Source organism: Dermacentor silvarum, chromosome 11 (genome assembly GCF_013339745.2).
Source record: "Dermacentor silvarum isolate Dsil-2018 chromosome 11, BIME_Dsil_1.4, whole genome shotgun sequence".
NCBI classification, from domain to species: domain Eukaryota; kingdom Metazoa; phylum Arthropoda; class Arachnida; order Ixodida; family Ixodidae; genus Dermacentor; species Dermacentor silvarum.
Window position 1 is genome coordinate 104,143,419 of NC_051164.1, and position 21,638 is coordinate 104,165,056.

The 21,638-nt window shown below is 48.1% G+C and overlaps 1 protein-coding gene across 1 annotated transcript in view; it reads left to right on the forward strand.

The window, feature by feature from the left end:
- The window catches only part of LOC119432948 (ras and EF-hand domain-containing protein homolog), a 96,856-nt gene that overhangs the window by 53,457 nt on the left and 21,761 nt on the right, over positions 1-21,638 (forward strand). The window contains 7 exon segments of the mRNA XM_049659423.1: positions 701-756; positions 759-790; positions 5,459-5,554; positions 7,068-7,264; positions 8,524-8,592; positions 9,227-9,314; positions 10,350-10,423. Of these exon segments, the coding sequence (XP_049515380.1) occupies positions 701-756; positions 759-790; positions 5,459-5,554; positions 7,068-7,264; positions 8,524-8,592; positions 9,227-9,314; positions 10,350-10,423 (612 nt within the window).

The window sequence follows — 21,638 nt, forward strand, 5'->3', positions numbered from 1 at the left end:
CAATCAATCAATCAATCAATCAAAAATTAGTTTCCAGCAAGCATGCATAGGTGGTCTAGTTTACTGCGGAGTTACACACTCTAGCGCAAGACCGGCAGGAGGCAGTAGACAGGACTACAGCGCCACACCTACATCAGTTCTACGTCTAGTCTTCGATACGAGCTTTGCGTTATGTCTGCAGTAAAATAACGTACACGCGTCATCAAGGAGCGGTGGCAGTTGCCGAGCACGTATGGAACAAGACGTCCATCAATAACTGAGCTGCATGTTAGACCTTGGCACTTCTTGACAGCGTTCACGTGTGCGAAAGACAGAACAGCTTGCTTGACTTATTCTTATTTTCGCACTTATGACAAGGAAGTGGGTGCATCGAATCTGCCGAGCTTGTTAGCCCTTGTGATCTTTTGTGCATTCTATTGAGCCGATAGCATCGCGCATAAGTTGTGTACAGAGATAACGTGATTCGTCGGTTCGGCGCACCGCGTACTTGTCACGAAACGTCACGGAACAGCGTAGTGAGTCTGAACACAGAATCTGCTCGGCGGGCGCACTACGTCTTGTGCATGACCTGGCTAGCGTACGTCCGTCTACTGTAGCCAGAAATGACGCTTCCCGGACACTAGTGTGGAGCGCAAATGCAAGTCAGTGTTGATTCACAGTGCAGTCAGGGAAATGGTTTTCATTATTTCGCTTTGACCAGGGAGAAGAAGGAGCACGAAGAACACTTACGACGCATGGAGGAAGAAATGGACAACCAGTCAAGCTTGTGGAACTGCAAGCCAAAGCCAAGGTAAGCCGTCAGCGTTTCGCTATTGAGCAGAAGTATTGAGGCATTGTAGCGCATTACCGGAAATGCGCGCGTAACACCATGCACATGTCAGAATGTTGATGAAGCTGCTGAGAAATGGCAAGATCTGAGATGCAGTGAGCTCATTCGTGACTCTTTGCTCACTTTCTCGAGCGGTGCTGTACGTTCGCATACACGCTTGCGCTAGCAGGTGCGTCGCCCAATGAAACGAAAGCAGGCGGACGTTGAGAACAGAACAGGAAGTGCGGTTCCTCGGTGGCTTAGTGCAAGCACAAAGAAGTAGAGGCCACGGTGGTGAACCACTCAACGTTCGCACATATGGCCACGTGTTGTACGATACGCTATAACAACCATTTCGGCCGCGCACTACGGGGCCGCAGACGAATATTCGCCAACTTGTAATATCCAATTGTCGAATGAGGTACAATTCGAAGGGCAAAGGATATTCGATTCGAATTCGAAATTTAGAATATTCGGTCACTATTAGCGAAAAATAAACAAAAAATAAATTATGGGGTTTTACGTGCCAGAGCGGGGCGGGGGGGGGGGGGGGGGGAGAGGACAGAGAAAGGCAGAAGGCAGGGAGGTTAACCAGAATAACGTCCTTTACGTGCCAAAACCACCATTTGATTACGAGGCACGCCGTAGTGGGGGACTCCGGAATAATTTGGACCACCTGGAGTTGTTTAATGTGCACCTTAATCTAAGCACACGGGTGATTCCTGCATTTCGCCCTCATCGAAATGCAGCCGCCGTGGACGGGATTCGATACCGCGACCTCGTGCTCAGTAGCCCGACACCATAACCACCGAGCAACCACGGAGGGTTGAAAACTAAATACGTACACGCAGAATGCAAAAGGGAGAAAATACAGCAAATACCTGATAAGCTTGTACCTCACCTTCTGTAGCCCGATGTACCTCGAAACCTCAGGCTTTTGTTTTGATTATTTTGCTGTTCCCCTTTCGAAGCTGGGCAACACGTCGCAGTGGGCTTTGTGACTATTTATGGCACGCATCTCTCCTCGCGTAATCAGAGGAAGCATGTCTAGTCACGTGTCATGTAGTAGCCGAGCGCCGGTGGGAAAGACCACCCTCTGCTGAACCCGCTGGAAGCCACTGCTGGAAAAGCAGTGGTGGGTGCAGCCGTGCCAGCACCTACAGATACCTAAACCACGTGACACTTGATGGATTTCTCCGTTCGCGGAATTTTGTTTCCCCACTGGGCTCTCTTGTGTGCGAGTTTGTTGTGTCGTCAAGTGGACACTGAACCAGGCAGGTCAGTTCATCACACGGCAGGCTCTCTGAGATGAATAACGACCGCCAGCTGTAGAAGAGGACAGTGCTCTACCGAAGTACTTTGTTTTAGCTTTTCCGGAAATTTTTGTTTCTGTCAGCTAAATGACAGTCCCAAATAATAGGTGGCAGTGAAACTAAGCGTTGGCATTTCCCATACGCAGTAAGTCCATACAAAGTTGAACGCCTTTACAACGGACGCCTCTAAATATAAATGAGCTGTGCGACGAAGATTTCATTATGTTCCAGCCGAATTCATATTTTTCGTATGTGTGAAAGATAGGAATTGTAGGTAATCGCATTATACCTATATATTATACCCATGTATTATTATACCCATGCTGTGAACCTCGATGCATTAAGTTTGGCTGCGGTCGCACATTCTGTCAGACGCAGCCGTACGCGAAAGTATCGGCAACATACTCCACTACATGACTCTTGAATTCATGTTAAATAAAGGTTTCTATTAGGTTCACGTGCTTAGCGTGCTCTTTTGTGAGCGGTACGGTGCGCGAACTTTACAACGAAGAAACCCACATAACGAAGGATTTTGACGGTTCCGGCCACTTCGTTCTAAAGGCGCGTGACTGTGCCCCATATTCTCACGAGGCCGCCTTGTGCTCGTGTCGTTACCCTCTGCAGTAGCACAGTGGCCATGACGTCACGCAGCTGGGCTCGAGGTCGCGCGTTCGATCCGTCCGTGGCGGCCGCATTTCAATGGGGGCGAAGTGCTAAAGCGCTCGTGTATGTAGATTTAAGTGCAGTTTGCAGAACTCAAGGTTGTCAAAATTAATTCCGAGTCCCCCCGTACGCCTCATAATCTGTTCGTAGGATTTGGCACGTAATATTACAGAATCTTTTTTTTTCCTTCTCGTTGCAGCTTTTGGCGCTTGGCACTGGTGTCCCATTTGTGGAAATTTATACATATTCGTAATGTCCTCAAATGGTCCCTCGTCATGCCCTGTCTGAGCAATTTTCGCATTACGCTGAAAGTTTGTAAAGCGTCTGTCGGGGAGTTTTCTACCCCGTCAATTTCTTCAAGATGGCCCAGCAATAACACATATATAATGATATCAAATGTTGCGAGAGGATGGAGCTTCCCCTCCTGCCCTCTTCTATACTTGATTCAAGGCATATTCTTTGCTATGGTACTGCGCGCTATGAATTCCACGGTATTCCCCGCTTTTTTTTTGTTTTTTTTTGTTCGGCTTCATTACGTACGGCTGCACTACTGCCTGATCTCTAAGGACGCGGGCAGCCGACCTGTGACGTAGTAGCCGAGACTTGTGACGTCGTCATTGCGGCGCCGAGTCTGGCTATTAGAATGTTTTCTCGCGATTATAATTGTGTCACCTACGCGCCGGCCTTATTTTTCAATGTCCAAATCTTGCGAGTGCCCCTTAACGTTCTGTTTGCGCTAAAGGTTCAGACGTGGGCACTTCTGCTTGCCGGCTTACTTTTTTGGGAAAGCCGGTGCTGTAGAGCGCCGACCTTTCATTCGCTCCACCAGAGGCTGCTTAGCTGAAATATCTAAACATAAATCAAATTGAGGAGGTTAACGTCCAGAAAACCCAACAGTTGTTTATGAGTGACGCCGTAGTAGCGGGACTCCAGATTACGTTTTGAACACCTTGAGCGCACTGAGATTCTCGCGAATGTGATGCACGGCAGGGTGAGTGAACGCGAGCGAGGTGGAGATACACGCAAACGCAAGGCGTGTGAGCGTTTTCTGTCCAATTTGAATACAGTTTTAGTTTCGCGAAGTCACACCGCGGACCTTTTAAAGCGATCGTGTTCTTTGTTCAGTTTCCTTTCAGGGCACGATCTCTGCAAATATACGGATCCGAATTGAGGCTGAATGAGTCGACACGAGGTGATCACTTTTGTCTCCGCACTACAATGACCATCTTCCTGATTGGGCTTAGCTTACTAGCGCAGCTATTTCTTGCAGAGTAAATGAAGTAGAATTAGTCTTAAAGCAGGCAGGTAGGCTGCTTCGTTGCATCACTTTCTTGCGCCATCCTTTGCGTACAATTCCGATTCAAGACTATGCAGAGTAGCGGGTTCGCTTGGCCATCTCTAGTTCATTTTCAGTCTCTCCACGCATTTTCCCATTTACGAGAGAGTTCTTTCTTCGTGTCCTTTTTTAAAAAAATTTCTTTCTCACGCGTTGTACGTATCTTTTCTTGCGATAACATGTGCGACAGGGCATGTGTGCTACAGTGCGAAGGATAAGTGCACTTCATTCTCACGACAAACGCGAACTGCACGACACGGATATATCCGTGTTTTTATCCGTGACAAACTGCCGCACGTGCCGTTTGTTGCAGCTGATGGTGAAGCTGTAGCAGTAATGACTGCGCAAACCATGCCATTATGAGTCGAACGGCACAGGACTGCGCCCGCGGATTAGTTTGTACGACGATGGCCTTGCATGTCTTTGTCGATGTGCTGTTATGGCATGTCGTAATGATGGAGCCTACCTGGTATATTACATTAACTACGGGAGGCCAAGCCTGTGCTAGGACTCAACATTTCAATTGGCGGATACGACTACTCCTTGATGAGGACTGTTTTGAAGCTAGTCGTGGATAGGTCCTTTTTGATTTCGTAGGGATTGCATTACTATTTTTTAACTGCATCTTTTACATTTGATCCCTTATACGATTACAGTGCGGCAATGTTTAAATGTTTAGCATTCACAGAACACGCGTGACGCCGAAGAATGTTTGATGACTGCTAATAAACAGGCCACCTAACAACGCCAATGCGTTCACTGCTTACTGCCAGGGCTCAGTAATCTTTACGTAGCAGTTGAGGCTACTCGTGACCAAACGGTTATCTTTACAGCTTTCTCGGCTAGCGCACGATAACGTAATTTTAACGTCTCTCTGAGACACGTCCGTTACTTCGCGATCATTACAGATAAGAAGTATATGTTACGGAATATAAACTGAAATGTTCCGCGTGCAGTCCGAATATTCTGTGTTTTGTCGGCTATTATAGCGGAAATAATTTGTAATTCGTGCAAAAATTCCTCTGAGCTCCCTTGGAAGGTAGCGCTCTGTCTTTCCTGTATTCTTCTCGCGCCCTTGCGATATTCAAAACCTTTGCTATGGCAAACTAGCAGGCCTGAATTGCCACGATGGTGAACTCCATTAAAGTTTTCTAAAGGATGCATTGAAAACGTATTAGTGAGGTGCGTGAGGACATGTTTCCGCATAGCACACTCTTATGAGCTTCTTTTCCAGTCTCAGGGTGTACAATAAAAAAAGAGCAATGTTATGTCTTAATTCGCTTCATCGCGGCATTTCACGAAGTGACAATTGATGACGTCACACATTCTATGACGCAGGTGGAGGAGGAGGTCGAGGCGAAGAGGAGGACGCTTCAGGCCAAGATGAGCGAAGAGATGAACGAACTGCAGTCGCACGTTTCCCTCTTCGAAAAGGTAGCGATATTGACTCAGTGCTTGTGTAACTTCGCGCTGGCTCTGTTTGCTACCACATGTTCTTGCAACTACCGTTGCAATATAGTTAGAAAAAAGGTTGATAAGGTACAGACGTTGTTTGGGGCAAGAGGATAACCTAGGCTGTGGAACGTTTGGACGGACAGCAAGTCTAAACGCTGTCAGCGTGGACCATTTGTGCCTCATAACGCTAACGTGCTCTTTCTTACTTCTCACTCGGATTTCGATAACATCCGCGATAAGGTTTAATGGCTGTTATAAGGAAGAAACCTACGAGCACCAACATATTCTTAACTATACCCAACGAAGAGAGAAATTAGTGCGAGTGGTGACGAGCTGTGTGAAGCGTTTTGGGAGTTGCGTAACAAAATTTAGCATGTAGTAGATGTCTGCATAGAGCAAATTCGGGCTGCTGGTTAGACAAAGCTGAACCTACTTTATATATAGAAAAACTACGTAAGCGGCGTTATCCTCATTGTTAATAACGCTGCAGTGGGTCATAGAGGTTTCTTACAGGGCCATATAACGGATGTGAAAGTTAGGGCGTTTATCTAAATTTCTATGACCTTTATCTGCAGTGCAGCTTATGCTTATTCAATTATGTTGACAGGCAACGACAGCATCCTAGAAATACAGGCATTGTCTTTAACGAGCACCACCTCTTAGAAAGTTTCACTGTCAATTTCCGCCGTTAACGCAACAAAATGCGTATTCACGATTTACATTGCGTTTCCATTTACGTCTCTTATTTTCATGGTATCTTAGCAAAGCCATGATGTTTTAGTGCTGGCAAAGGTATTCCTATAGGTCGCGCCTGACTTGTCATTTTCATGACAGCATTACAAGCGTCACGATCGTCGTCGTTATCGCCAGCATCATTATCCACGCGAACATAGCGACCAATGCCATCATAGCCACCACCGCCACCACCACCACAACCACCATCATCATTTTAATCATCATTATCAACGTCATCATTACTGTCTTGATTACCAATTCGATCACAAATCTCCACAGCCATAATCCATCATTATATTTGCTACCGCCATAGTCGTTATCATCACCCATCACCTTCAACACTCCATGAAATCTACAGACAAGATACAGAGATTAGAGGTAGACGGACACTTGAAGTGGCCAACAGTATAGACAAACAAGGGAGAACCTCAGGCTAGAGCCGTAGGCTTCCCTTGTTCGCCCACTGTGGATCACCACTACATCAGTATCGCTGCCACAATCAGGATTATCGCAATCATAGTTTCTGCAAACCTCCCCACTCATTTTTTCAACGTCGTTTGAAATGCCGAAACATGTATTAGGAGAGACCCGTCCTTCCTTCGACCTGTCGCGCTTTCTTTTCCTTTTTTTTCCCCCTGTTATCAGAGTCACCGTCCTTCCGCTGTCACACGTCATGCGAACGCGACGAGCGTGACAAACGCGCGAGCATCATCGAAAGCGCGCACCTGAGGTCATCGCTTGTTTTCGTGGTCCGCAGGTCGAACAGTGGCTGCGGGCGAACGAGACGCATGACCGCAAGCTGACCTCGGTACACTCGAAGCTGGACGAGGCGCTGCAGGAGAACCGGCAGTTGCGGCTGAGCCTCATGGACACGCAGAACAACGTGGCGCTGACACGCAGCGAGCTGGCCCAGATTCGATCTCAGTACGAAGACAAGTGCAAAGCCCTCTACGAGTGAGTAAGCGTCGTCAGATTGTCAGGCTCAAGGGGACGTATTCTTGGATGATCACTTTCGACGATACTATCACCTTCGCGTGACTTAATGCTCCACCAGCCAATGATCTCATCCGGTTTGGCCCAAACAGCCAATCAGCGAGCGCCTGATGGCCGAGGGGGTAGTATCGCTGAAAGTACCGAAGGTGATCGTTCCAGAATCGTCCCATGTTGATGGCTTGATATCGAGCCAATGGCGTTTGCAATGCGTAGCGAAGGTGACTTTTGTTTGGTGCATTATAAGGGAGGAAGCAGACTGAAATAAGGGATCAGTAAGTGCGCTAGATGTTCTCGTTCCGTGTTTTAACTTCCATCCTCAAGTGTTTTTCTCTCAACGACGGCATAGGTTAACAGCTCTGACTCACTGAAACCTGCTCATCTACAGTCTTTCGCAAGAGCTATATTTGGTGAGGGAGATGACGTCCTAAGCCCCCGCGGTACAAAGGAGCCTGTGGCTATAGCGATGAGGAAGTTTGATAAAAGTTGGAGGATAGTGTTTTGAGCCTGTTCGTGTCTCATTCTGAATATATTTCTACCTTTAAATGTATTCTAGCAATTTCTGTCTGTCGCGGGTTTCGTGAAGTGTCAGTCACCCTTCGCCGTTATACGCGCGCACTGCATTTTTGTTTTTGTACCCCCTTTTTTTTGTCTGCTTGAGCTTTAACCACCATTAGTGTGTTAGTGGTTCTTCTGAAACACGTTCGCTTTACGTGATATTACTTGAGCAATTTTGCTTATAATTCTGTCTAAAAAAAAAAAGAACGCTTCCTTCGTTCCTCCAAGTGTGCCACAGCGAGCGTGCGCGAGGTAGCCGAAAAGTGTGATGGCTCGATGTGCGCTTCCTTCCCGCGCGCCCAGTATTTGGAAGTCACGTGACTTGATGACTTTTGGAGGCTCGGCGCAGTTCAGGTGGCGAAGGCAGCGTTAGCACAGTTTGCAGTGCTAGCACTGCATGCTTGAAGACAGAGGTAATACTAGCACGTGCTCCCTCCGCTGTCGGCGCTCCTTATTTCTCCAGCGTTGTGTGCCCGTTGTCATTGACTGAGCTCTGTTCATGCGTGCCTTTGACGCGTGACACATTAGTTAGCGAATGTTTGCTGCTCTTTATGCTGTCCATAACCAACCATCTTTACTTCAGTGTAATGCTCTAGTACTTTACTATTACTGTCAATGTTTCTCTCTTCGCGCGAAACCGCGACTTTTTTTCTTCTCTTTTACAGCGAACGGGAGCGCATCATGGGTGTACTGCAGGAGCAGGGACTCGCCAGCAAGCAGCTTCAGCATCTTCAGTGAGTATCCTTGTGCCATTTTCACTCACTGCTACGTATAGTTTGTCTTGTAGCTGCATCGCTCGATCTCGTATAGTTTGACTTTGATTCAACGCGAATCAGACTCAGTACGGATCAAGCGTCGCTAAACCGTCACTACTAAGCACTCTTGGGTTCGATTCTCTTTGATTGACTCTCGCTTAGCCGAGAGCGACCGAGACATTCGAGTCAGTCCCGTTCTAAAGCGTACATGTGTGCCTTCGAGCTTTGTGAACAGTTAGATGCTATGCTAAAAAAAAAAGAGAAGAGAAAATAGGAGAGAACACGGGAAACCGAACTCTGAACACAACGAAGACAACAGAAGAAGAAATGGCCGTGATAATTCGCATGGACAATGAAAGTTCTATTACTTTTAAAGCTCGACTATCGTCAGATGCTGTTTCGGAATGCATATATTTTACTGACTGTACTCTTTGTTCGAGAGTAAGGTTGACTAATGCACCTGATTGTCTTCCGCAATCACGCGCATAAGTAGGTTAATTTTACAATAGAAACCAGGATAAAAATTAAGATTTCTTTTGTATCCTTGCCTTTTAGCTGTGGAATTCCCCCTTAGACAATTTTTTTTTCTCCTTTCGCCTTGCGTGTTTTGCAGAGAAGCCAACCGAAAGTTGCAAGACACCAACGACATCTTGCGGAGCGTCTTGGAGAAAGCCGAGGCCGATAAAACGCACACTCCTGACGTATGGCTGATTTCGATGATCAATAGATAAGACAGATAGGTAGACAGATTGATTGGATGGAGACTAACATCGACGTGGACGAACAGGAAAACACAGATAGATAGACTGGCTAGATATGTAAACGTGTGCATATAGACAGATGAATAGATGTATGTATGTATGTATGTATGTATGTATGTATGTATGTATGTATGTATGTATGTATGTATGTATGTATGTATGTATGTATGTATGTATGTATGTATGTATGTATGTATGTATGTATGTATGTATGTATGTATGTATGTATGTATGTATGTATGTATGTTGTATGTATGTATGTATGTATGTATGTATGTATGTAGTTATGTTGTATGTATGTATGTATTGTATGTATGTATTTATGTATGTATGTATGTATGTATGTATGTATGTTATGTATGTGTGTGTGTTTTGTGTGTGTGTGTGTGTGTGTGTGTGTGTGTGTGTGTGTGTGTGTGTGTGTGTGTGTGGTGTGTGTGTGTGTGTGTGTGTGTGTGGTGTGTGTTGTGTGTGTGTGTGTTGTGTGTTGTGTGTTTGTTTGTGTGTGTGTGTGTGTGTGTGTGTGTGTGTGTGTGTGTGTGTGTGTGTGTGGTGGTGTGTATGTACGCACATACGGACGGATGGATGGACGGATAAAAAAAGGTAGATATATAAGCGGGTGGACAAAAACGGTGCCACATACATACACTTAGAAGGTTGAACAGATAGGTATTTGAATGGATAACTAGCCTTATATATCTATCCATTCACTGTTCTATCCATGAATGCTCCTTGCTGTCCAGACAGGCATATATAGAGAGATCGATCGATAGTAGCTGATGCATAAACATGTAGATAGGTAAGCAGATATATCGAGGGATTGATAGATAGCCACTAAACATGGCTCAGTAAGGCAGCTATGTGTTTTTGTTAGCTCTGCATGAAACACTAAAAAAAAGAACGAAAAAAAAAGCACGTCTTGACTGGCTCTTTTCTTTTCTTTCAATATTCTATTCCTCCACCACACAACAACAGTTGGTGAGACAAGAATCAGTACTTTCTGACTACTTTGGGGACGCTGCCTTCATGCCACCCATGAGAAACCGAAGGTGCGTAGATTCTGTATAGCTGCTTTTTTTCGTGCGTTCTCTTACGCCACTGTAATTGTCATTACATCTACCGTTCGCACGAGTACAGAGCGAATGGCATGTTTACAGCTCAATCGGCAAGATGTTTTTGCCACCTATGTAAGTGACACCAAAGAGAACGCTGGTATGACAAGATATGCCATTTGGAAGCGTCGAAGACGCTTTTGCAGATCACCGTCGTAGGTAATTGTAGAAAAGTCGTGATGTTAAAAAAAAGCAATACGCCCACTCTCACAATGCTCTCGGTAAAAGTTCATTTTAGCCAAGGAGTTGGCGAGGCTATATAGTCAGTAACGCTGTTGCCTATGCGGCGCTGTATACAAAAATCACAGTTTCGGCAAACACACATTGAACAGCGCCTAGTACCCTTTATTTGTTTTCATTTCGGCAGCATATAAGCGGGGCGTTTAATGGGGTGGTGGCACTCTTCGAAGAACAAGGCACCACGAGCTCTAAATAAAAAATAGTTAGATCGAACTAAAATAATTTTTGTGTTTTAATATTCCCAAGAGAGAGGGAGAGAAGAGTGAGATGCGAGCAGTAAGGAAGTTACCTGCAAGACAAACGTCCAGTTTGCTACCCTACTATGCGGAAGAGCATGGTGTAATCTCCCGAAGACGCAGAATTGGCTATGAGGGATGCGTAAACACTTTACGAAGAAACAAAAGCAAAATACACAGGCATAAGCAACGAACATACAGTGCTGCAAGTTTCCTTTGATAAGCGCTTAATAAATCGGTGAGGCAACAGGAAATGCTTTACCCGCTCACTGTTAAAAAAAGAAGAAAAGTGCCAGTTTCGCCGAAAGTCGAAGTGTTGAACTCCAATAGCAAAGTTCCGCGCTGCGCTGAAGGCGAATCAGTACGCTGGCGTGGTGAGGAGCGCTGTTCGCGGTGTCGCAGGCGTAGCACCTCGGCGGCACACAAGATGCGACAGAAGAAAAAAAATATGCAGTAACTCCACTGGAGTTGTCTGCGTAAGGATTGTCCCACTTGCTTATCTCCACGGAAACAATGCGATGTATGTTGTTGACCACGATTGACGAAGCAATAGACGGTTCATTAAATGTATGCTTCATTGACCTTGTAATCTGTTTTGGCTCTTGATCCGATCAGTATAAACCCTTATCAACCGTTATCGGTCGTTATCAACGTAATCGGACTCGATCCAACCCTTATCGACCCTTATCAACTTTTATCGGTCGTTATCAACCTTATTGGACTCCAACCAACCATTATCGGCCCTTATCGGTCATTATCAACTTTATCAGAATCTCTCTGGCCCTCATCAATCCTCATCTGTCCTTATCAACCTTAACAAAGATGATCCGACCCTTATTAATCATTATAGGTCGTTATCAACCTTATCGGATTCCATCCAACCTTTATTAATGTCCTTATCAACCTTATCGGACATGATCCGACCCTTATCGGTCCTTATCAACCTGATAAAAATTGCTCCGACCATTATAAGCCCTTATCGCTCTTTAGCACCTTATCCAACCGCATCGAGCCATTATCAACCGCGATCAGACCCATATAACCCCTCACCACTCCTTATAATCATTATCAACTCATTGACTGCTTATCGGTCTGTGTTGCGCGACAACACAGACAACGCGGTAGAACAAATTCATATGGTTCAGATATACTCGCTTTCTGCAAGCGTGGGTGTTTAGCCGGGTAAGGTAAGACATTCGGCTTCTGGGCGTGCACACAGCTGCTCAGCAGGAGCGCGAATGCGCGTGCGCGCAGCACTCGTGCCAGCAGCGGAAGCCAGGGGAGTGGGGGCATTCTGTAAATCTCCACCTAGTGGACATGTCCATTTAGTCTGCTGCTGCAGTTCTGATTGGCTGGGCTGGGTTACGCGTCAGAAGGAGACAGGCAACCCCAGCCAATCAGCACTTCAGCAGCGGACGGTGCGTCCATTTGACTTCGTCGCTTTTGCAGCCAAACGCACCTTCGCGTCTCAGGAGAACCTTCTAACCCTTCACACGTGGGCCGCGCTTGCGCGTCGATACTAGGACAGCACGACGGCGGCGCGAACGCCCTCCGAGCGTCCGTATCATTGCTGTCGCAATAAAAGAAAAGGCTTTGAAGTGCGCATTGACGCAGGAATGCTTGAAGAGTGACATTTCTTGGATCAGATAATGAAAGGCAGAAAAGGAAAGTTAAGCCAGTTCCACGCTTCTGATATCTGATGAAACAGCGGAGTTCTGCAAGCGTGGGTGTATAGCGTAGTGCGTATATGACGCTCCCTTCGGACCGTGAGTACCCGGGTTCAAATCCTGCCTCTCTCTGTCGCTCCCTCTCTAGCTCTCATTTTCACTTTCTCTCGCCCATACAAGTTGTGTTACAATCGTCGGTACAACGCAATCATGTTTCCAATAAATGCATGGTCTGCACGCATGGGTGTATAGCCTAGTGGTTATGACGCGCGCCTTCGGACCGTGGGTACCCGGGCACGAATCCCGCCTTGCCAAGAAATTTTATTTTGTTTTCTTTATTTCTCTCGCTCTCTGTCTGTCTCTCTCTCTCTTTCTCTCTCTGCACCTCCTCTTTTCATTTTACCTCTCTCCACTTCGCCCGAACCTGCGAACACCCTCGCTCCGTAGGGATCAACCTTGACCTTAATTAAAAAAAAATCACAGCATATCCACGAGGTGAATGATGATGATGGGGCGAAGCTCCGGAGGGATCATCGGTAAAGCGTGAATATACTCCGAGTAATTCGCCCAGTATATGATCAAGTAAACACGTGAGAAACAGTGCATCCACAGTGTGCAGTGTGTATAAGTCCCGCTTGAAACGCGCGTCGGCACCTTGGGACCGAGCTCGCCTGATGCGTTTTGTGGCCACTTCACGAGCTCTCACAGCCTCGGGATCTGCCTGTCGATACGCCCGCTTTCGCGCCGATTGCCTGTTCCTTACAGTTTGAAGATCCGCTTCGCGCCGCAGCCGCGCGGCTTCTGCCTCTCGTTCTCGCACTGCGGGGTCTTCGCGCCGCCGGCCGTAGCGCCGCTGCTTCGCGTTCGCTGCTACATCCTTTGATGTAGAGTCTCTTGGCGTTCCTGGTCTCAGTAAGACAGAGAACGTCCACTGCAGTAAGTATCGGATCTCGTTCCACATCGTCTACGTGGGCATGCAAAGACCGAACGTTCAGGAGGGCACTACGGGGTCTTCGCGCCGCGGCCGCGCTGCCTTGTCTTCCATCCGGCGACTCCGAGCGAAAGAGAAAGCGCGCCTTGAGCGAGCACCTTTTATTATAACACCCCTAGCGGTAACCCGTAGCACTACATTGTAGGTTTTCTCATCAACTATACGAAAAACTAGCGCCATCTAGCGACATTATATACACTTATATATAGAAAGATCGACACTTACGCCATCTAGTGAACACTTCATAAAACTACAGGTGGCTACATACTACATCGGAGGAAGGACAGACCCACGCCTTAAGGAGCTTCGCCCCTAAAAAAGGTTGTGCGGATTGGTTTATGAAAGTGCGGGATCTGGAACGTTTCTTTTCAAGTGGTTTCTGACTGTTTCTTTTCACTACGCCGGTTTGAACCGTGGATGTTATCTTCACTTGCATTCTACGCATTCGTCTATACGAGGACTAGAGAAAACGCCAATTTAATAGCGGTACCAGGCTCCGCTCGCTTAACATGCGGCGAATATTACTGCAAGATTAGGCGTCCCGCAACACTGTACGAAGTGTTGGAGATTTGGCTGCACCCTGTCCTTGATAACTATTCATTAAAAAATGGCACAATAAAACATACCCATAAATATGATTTATTTGGAAAACAGATTCTCCTTTACTGCCTTCACGAAAAATACCGTACTCTTTACGAATTGAAGTTCTCAGAGAAGACGAAGAACAACAAACCTCGAGAAAATGTAAGCTGACGTGGTATAAATGCAGTGGCAGCCTGCTTTTTTAAAACTAAACTGCAGTTTGCGCTGCTTCGCTTGTTGAGGAAAAGCGCTGAAGAGACGCGTCTGGGAGGCGTGTATTGATTGATTTATGTATTTATTATTGCGATAGCAATTATATGGACACTTCAACCGGATTTCTGCCGTCGGCGTCGCCGTCGCCGTGAGGTTCCGTATAGATAAAATCTTCGCCGCGCGCCATATGCCCGAGCGGAAGCGTGCGGGGACGCACGCTATCACGGAGAGAGAACGCACTCATCTCACACGCGGAAGCAAGGAAGCGAGCGCCGGAGGGAGCGGGGAGGGGGGGGGGGCGCACTTCTACTCTGCCAACAACCGCGCTCGTCGCTCGCCCGCACCGTCTCTTACCTCCACACGGCTCTGACCTCTGTATGCGCTGTGCATTCGCCGCTCAGTTTCCGTTGAAGCGATAGACCGCACGTACCTTCGCCCGCTGCGGCGTATGCGCTTGCTGCCAGCGTTTTGACAGTCGTTGTCTGCAGTCATTCAGTGTGATCTATTCATGTTTGTTTGTGCGCGCTTACACCACGCTTGTTCATTCAGTTAGTAATAGTCGGGCCACATTTTCCAACGCACGCTACACATGCAATGCTGCCCGGGTCGGCAGTGCAGCGCTACAGGTGTGTCCCTTCGCACGCGCTGCCCACGGGAAGCGCTTCTCATCAACACCACCGTTTCACTACGCGCCTTCTCGTGGTCATCGAGTCTCTCTTCATGTCGGTCTACTTACGCCGCAGCACACCTGCTTACTTAATCAGCTCACGTTTACTACAATTCATATTGCTACCAAAGCCGCTCACCTTACTTCGTATGACATTACTGTGCTGCTATCGCATTCATTGCTTCGCCCTTAGGGCGAAACTGTGACATTTTTTCACGAATTCTTCAGTTTTCTTACAGAGAACCAAAAATGAGTGAATTGAGGAGCAGCACACTCACTTTCGCATTGCGTGATTATTTCCAGGTGCCTTACGCATTTCGGAGTCACCACAGGCTTGCTTTCGCTACTGAGAGAGCGTTTTCTAAGAAACAATCATATAGAGCGTATTTCAGGCGTTCGTCGCGCGCTAGGTTAACGTCGTGCGACGACCACGCTACAACCCCAACCAGAATGCGTTCTCTGCCGTTATCGCTTAAACCTAATGCGCCACGGCACGCCTTTCGGTCAAGGGCGCGACTATTTCTCAGACTAACACTAACCACCGGGCGACGTGACGCCTATAAGACGCCAGAAATACGTTTCGTGATGTTGCCGCTTTTGGGTCTCTTCTGTACTGACGGCGGCGGACGCGGACGAGCAGGAAGTTTCGAACGTGTTGGTTCTGCATCTAAGTTTGATGATTGTAGCATTGAGGGACTATGATTGTAGTAAGGACGACGATTAGCCACGCAATGCTTAGCACGAAGAAGGAGGGTAGTAGTGCGGCATACATAGTCGAATGATCAGTTCTGTTAGGGCCACTTATCTTACAGATAAGTGGAAGATTTTTCAGTCTAGCGGAAGAAAAAGAAATAAAGACGATATATGTCTTGGTCCGCATTCTTTCTTGTTGTGATTCCACTTGCTTTGAAAGTGTAAGCAGTGTATATAAACGTTGTTCTTGAAAAATGACCGCAACAATGTAAAGGCTTTGTGCGCCAAAAGAAATAAATGGCGACTTCTCCGAAAGCTTTCGATAATTTTTTCCGTGGATTAGCTTCGGTTGCAGTCAATCGAAAAGGCCAGCGGGATCGGCTGCGTGGTTGGTTCTCGTGGCCTAACCAGAATAACTACCTCGCCGATGTCTTTCTCTATGACTTCAGGCTGTTGTTGGGTCGCGTTGGTGTGGAGTATCTCGTCCTGCGTAATGTCGTAGTTAGTTTAATAATTTTATTGCGATATCAATTATATGGACACCCCAAAGCGGATTTCTGCCGTCGGCGTCGCCGTCGCCATGAGGTTCCGTATGACGTCAACGGCGATGAAATCGTCGCCCCGCTCCGGACGCTGTATGTGCGAGTGAAAGGGCGCGAGGGACGGGCGCTTTCACGGGGAGCGAACGCACATCGGAGACCAAACGCGCGTTCTGCGCCGTGCTCCCTGAAGGGCTGCAGAATTAAGCGTCTCTTTCCTCCTCCTTTACAATCACCATATATAGAGAGCAAACGCGCCTTCTGTCCCGCGAAAGGCCGTGGGGGGACGGGAGGGAGGGAGGGAGGGGAGGCGACGTTTAGCTGCGGCCCCCAATTGCGTATTTATATAAAAAAATGTCGCAGTTTCACCGGAAAGGCGAAGCATCAATTGCGATAGCAACTTAGTAGAGATAAGTGATGATGATGATAAGTGGTTCTTGAGGGAAAAGGGAAAGGTTGGCGCTATCTTCTGCAGCCCTTGAGGGAGCACGGCTCAGCGCCAACTTAGTAGAGAGCTACACGGAGTAAGGATGGTAGTTTTATCAGCTGTATAAATTTGGACACGCAGCAGCACCAGTAACGCGCAGAACTGTTGTTGACGCCGTCGCCGTTTTGCCCGCGTTCGCACTGAACGCGCGCGGCGTTGGTGACTGTTGCCAGGGCCTTTGGGGGCGGCTCGGACGTTTTCGACGAGATCAGAACGGGAAACTCGTCGATCAGCGTCGGAAGTCTTGAGCACCTTCTGGCCTCGCAACGTTTTTATATAAATACGCATTTGGTGCCGCAGGTAAACGTCGCTTCCCCTCCCTCCCTCCCGCCCCCCACGGCCTTTCGCGCGACGGAAGAAGTCGCGTTTGCTCTCTATATATGGTGATTGTAAAGGAGGAAAGAGACGCTTAATTCTGCAGCCCTTCAGGGAGCACGGCGCAGAACGCGCGTTTGCTCTCCGACGTGCGTTCGCTCCCCGTGAAAGCGCGCGTCCCTCCCGCCCTTTCACTCGCGCATACAGCGTCTGGAGCGCGGCGACGATTTCATCGCCGTTGACGTCATACGGAACCTCACGGCGACGACGACGGCGACGGCAGAAATCTGCTTTGGAGTGTCCATATAATTGCTATCGCAATAAAACGTTGCGAGGCGGGAAGGTGGGTGAGATTTCCGACGCTACTCGACGAGTGTCCCATTCTGATCTCGTCGAAAACCTCCGAGCCACCCTTAGAGGCACCGACAACAGTCACCAACGCCGGGCACGTTCGGTGCGAACGCGGGCAAAACGCTGACGGCGTCGACAACAGTTGTGCGCGTTGCTGGTGCTGCTGCATGTCCAAGTTTATGCAGCTGATAAAACTACTATCCTTACTCCGTATAGCTCTCTACTAATTTGCTATCGCAATTGATGCTTCGCCTTTCGGGTGAAGCTGTGACAAAATTTTTAGAACACTGCTGCAAAACATATTTTCATAGGCGGCGTGCGCCGTAGGAAACTGAAGGTACCAACACCCGATTTTGTCAGCACTGAGATGGCACTAACATTCCCGGGAACGTCGGATGCTTCGGGAGAGAAGATTACGCCGCCGTCCTGACAACGCAAATCACGAGTCTGCGGAACAGAACTCGCAGTTCTTTCTTTCGGAATTGACGCAACCTGCGAAACCCATCATCTACGTCACTCATCTTTCAGCGCGCCGCGTAATTAGGCACTCGCAGCGCAAGCACAGCCTGCCTCATCGTGCTCAAATGGCCGGCGGTGCGTGGCTTTGACTCTGGGGGAAGAACAACGAAACGTCGTGTGCCTCGGACCCGCCACACCTTTGTAGCTTGCGGCACCTCCTTTCTCCGTGCCTGCAAGCAGGCTTGTCCGCCTGACACGCGCAGAGAAGACGTACCTGGCAGTTCTCCGAGCAAGGCGTTCGGCAACGGCATCGCGGCAGAAGCGAAGCGCAACCGCAGTGGTAGAAGAGAATGTGACGGGAAGAGTAGTAGGGGAGGGGGGTTGCGCGCAGGCCTGCCCTATGCTAGGCTACCAAAAAAGAAAGCGGGAGAGAAGAGAAAGACCCAAGCTTCAGCGCATGCTCGGCACCGCCAAAGCGCGCGCACCTTTTCCACGTCGTTACAGTGGGCGCCCTGTGAAATTATTACGAGGACATAACTCTACCTACTCTCTCTCTCTCTTTCCTCCCTTATTCGCCGTCGTACTCCTTCCCACGCACCGAGCCACGGCCTCGAGCGAGCCACGGCTGCTCAAGGTGTTTGGGAGTTCTGTGAAACGATGGCTGCATGCGTGCTCTACGACGTCAGCTCTCTCTCGCTCCGAGTCCTTCGGTTCTCCCAGCAGAAGCAGCACGGCCAACAGCTGGAGCGTTCTCTCGCCACACGCTCCCGCCTTGAGGGAGTGCGTGCAAGAGAGAGAGAGAGACACGGCGAATGAAGCAAGCCCCGGGTTGACGTGAAGAAAAAAAAACAGAACACGATAGCGGGGTAGTGTGTATGTGCGTATGCTGCCAGGCTATCTGTACAGGAAGGCAAGGAAGGAAGGGGCAAGCAGCTTGCAGCCCTCTGTTTAATGCGTCGCGATGCTGCCGCCGCCTTTTGCGTGGTTCTTGTGAACGCCCACCATCGACCTTCGTCGGGGCGAGCTTGCGCCCTTGTCGGAACCTTAAAGGGTCTTGAGCGTTGAAGAACCGTCGCCGCTACTTCCGTCGTCGCTTAGCTGGACCCGAAGACATCGTGCGGTGGCAGGAGCATTGGACTGGCTGGAGTGTTTCCAAGAATCGTCACCTCGTTCTTTACTGTGTATGTGTAATCGCCTTTCGCCGTCGTCGTGGTAGTGACTCGACTCGACCATGGATTTCTGTGTATGATGTGGTGGAGGGTTCTCAATGTCGCTTGACCTTGGGTGCTCATTCAAAGCTCATAGAGTTGGTCACTGCGTTATTCGTTGCGGGAATTGACTGTTGCCACATTATCTTGGACGGCGGCAAAGCCGGAGATGTGTTGACAGAGTTGACGGCCTGAGACTGATCGTTCTGGAAGTGTCTTGTCTCCAAGCTGTAACTGAACCGGAGGCGGTGGACCACCCTGGAGGTGTTGGAGCCACGACTGAATGGAGGCGGCCTTCATGAAGCGACTCAAGGCTATGTTTGGCGTCGGCAGGCGCGGCAAGTTGATCGTGAACGACGAGCGCGCGCCGCCGGAAGTTGATCCGGTGATGTGCTACAAAGTGCTTCCGGTCGGCGCCGAAGACTCGGCGGCAGCCCGGGAATCGACGGCGACGGCAAACGGTTGGGCCGGAGGCAAAAAGAAATTGATTGTCGCCGGAGAAGAGTAGGTGACGCTTTTGTTGTTACATCGACAAAAGAGGGAGAAGGAGTACAAATAGGGTCTGCGTATGTCGCGTTGGCTAAGAAATATGTCACGATTAGGAGAAGAGGAAGAAAAAAAAAAACTGGGTGAGTGAAAGGCGGTGCTAGTCCGACACCTGCTGCGACAAACGTGCTGAGATTTCTTTCACGTGTATACCGTCGCAATATATCCAGGTTTTGCGTGACATAAGTTTGTTGCTACTTTTTTTTAATTTTTTTTTACAGCAAGAGTGGAGGAAAGGCGAACATTTCCTGGTCTTAAAGTCGACCAACTGAAACATTTAATACTGAAGAACAAACAAGAAAATAACGCAATCTTGGCAGCTTACGCTGATTCGCCCCCGACTTCCTTCGGTACACGATAGGATTTGTCAGTTAAAACTCCTGCTTCGTAATCGCGAAACATTACACTTTGATGAACATTGCGCTTTCGATTTGGTAGACACCGGCGGTCGAATCATCTCTATGTGAGATTTTTATGCGCCTGAAGCCACTGGCGGATTGAGAGGGGCGGCATGGGGGCCCGGGCTCCTCCCCGAGAATGCCAGCACTTCGACGCTCACAATATAACCAGACATAGAGCCCCCCCCCCCCCCTCCCCCCTCTTTCCCATAGAGCCTGCGCTGAGTCTGCCCCTGCCTGAAGCATTAAACCGGAAAGCAACGCGTGTCGTTTGAGCCAAAGTCCGCATGTTCATTTGTCGAAACGGCCCACGATGTTAGCGCACGTGGTGCTTGCGGCGTGAATGGCTATTTCTTTAACTCGTAATTAAGCAGGCATTGTTCTATTTTTGGATAACATGTTGAAGCTAATTGGTTTTTTAAAGTACTTACGTTTTCCTTTTGATAACTTGCTAACTTGTGTTTGTTAATAGGGATTTTTTTTCTATCAGTCTATCTCTATCGTAACATTTTCTTTTTGTGTGTCAGGATCTTAGTGTATCGAGTCATGATAGGTGATCGACGTTTCTGTAGCCTTGCGTATAGTGTTTAAAAAGCGTATAATGACAACTTGGTGACTTTTGTCAAATACGTCTTCTGCTGCCGGTCTGAATACTTATGCGACGGGAGCGCTTTCAGTGCCTCATTCTGCGAGCTTAATAAAAAGACATTGTTACCCGTTGTAAACACAAAAATATGACAGGGTTAACCACGCTTGCGCATTATCGTGTCGTGCATCAGCAGCTCATTCTCGAGCAACTGAACCTCCACAGATTTGTTTTTAGTCCCGACAGCTTAGTCACGGGTTCATGGAACATATCGAGGGACAACACCGCTACAACGTTCTGCTATGGTAGTACAGTAAGCCTTTCAGATGGCTTATCAAATGCTTGAATATATGTTCAAGGGAGCTAACTGAAATCATGCTCACGTTTATGTTCGCCTGAAATCACAACTAAACCGGGCAGTATAGGGAAGTATAGATTGTCGACACTGTCCTATGGTGCCAGCTTAGATCGAGGTGATACCAGTCAGTTTACATCGCAATAGGAATTTTGTTTGAAATGTTGACGTGCTTTCGAAGCGAAGCATACACTGTATGCAACGCAAAAAAAAAAAAAAAGGCTGCTGCTGTTGCTTAAAGATGCAACTTAAAAATAGGAATGACAGTTAATAGCCATGGCACTCACTAGTGCCTCCTCATCCTTTCAAAAAGAAACCATGTCGAAACATAGGCTTTAATCTGATCCTTCACTTGTTCAGCCAGCCACTAGTGATCATTTCAATTCATCTACCTGTGAACCCTTTGTATTGTTTGGACACCAGTGCAGCAGTGCATCTATGTATGGCTTACTGTTCTCATAAAAAAGAATTCTTCTTTATGTACTTCCCGTGCGTTGGCGCTAAAGCCAGTATTCCATCTTCAAAAGTGGAAATGCCAGACTACGCTCGACTACAGCAGTCTCTGTATGGTTCCAAGTAGACTCTCTTATTGCAGGCCCCTGTGTGAAACAGGTGTTGT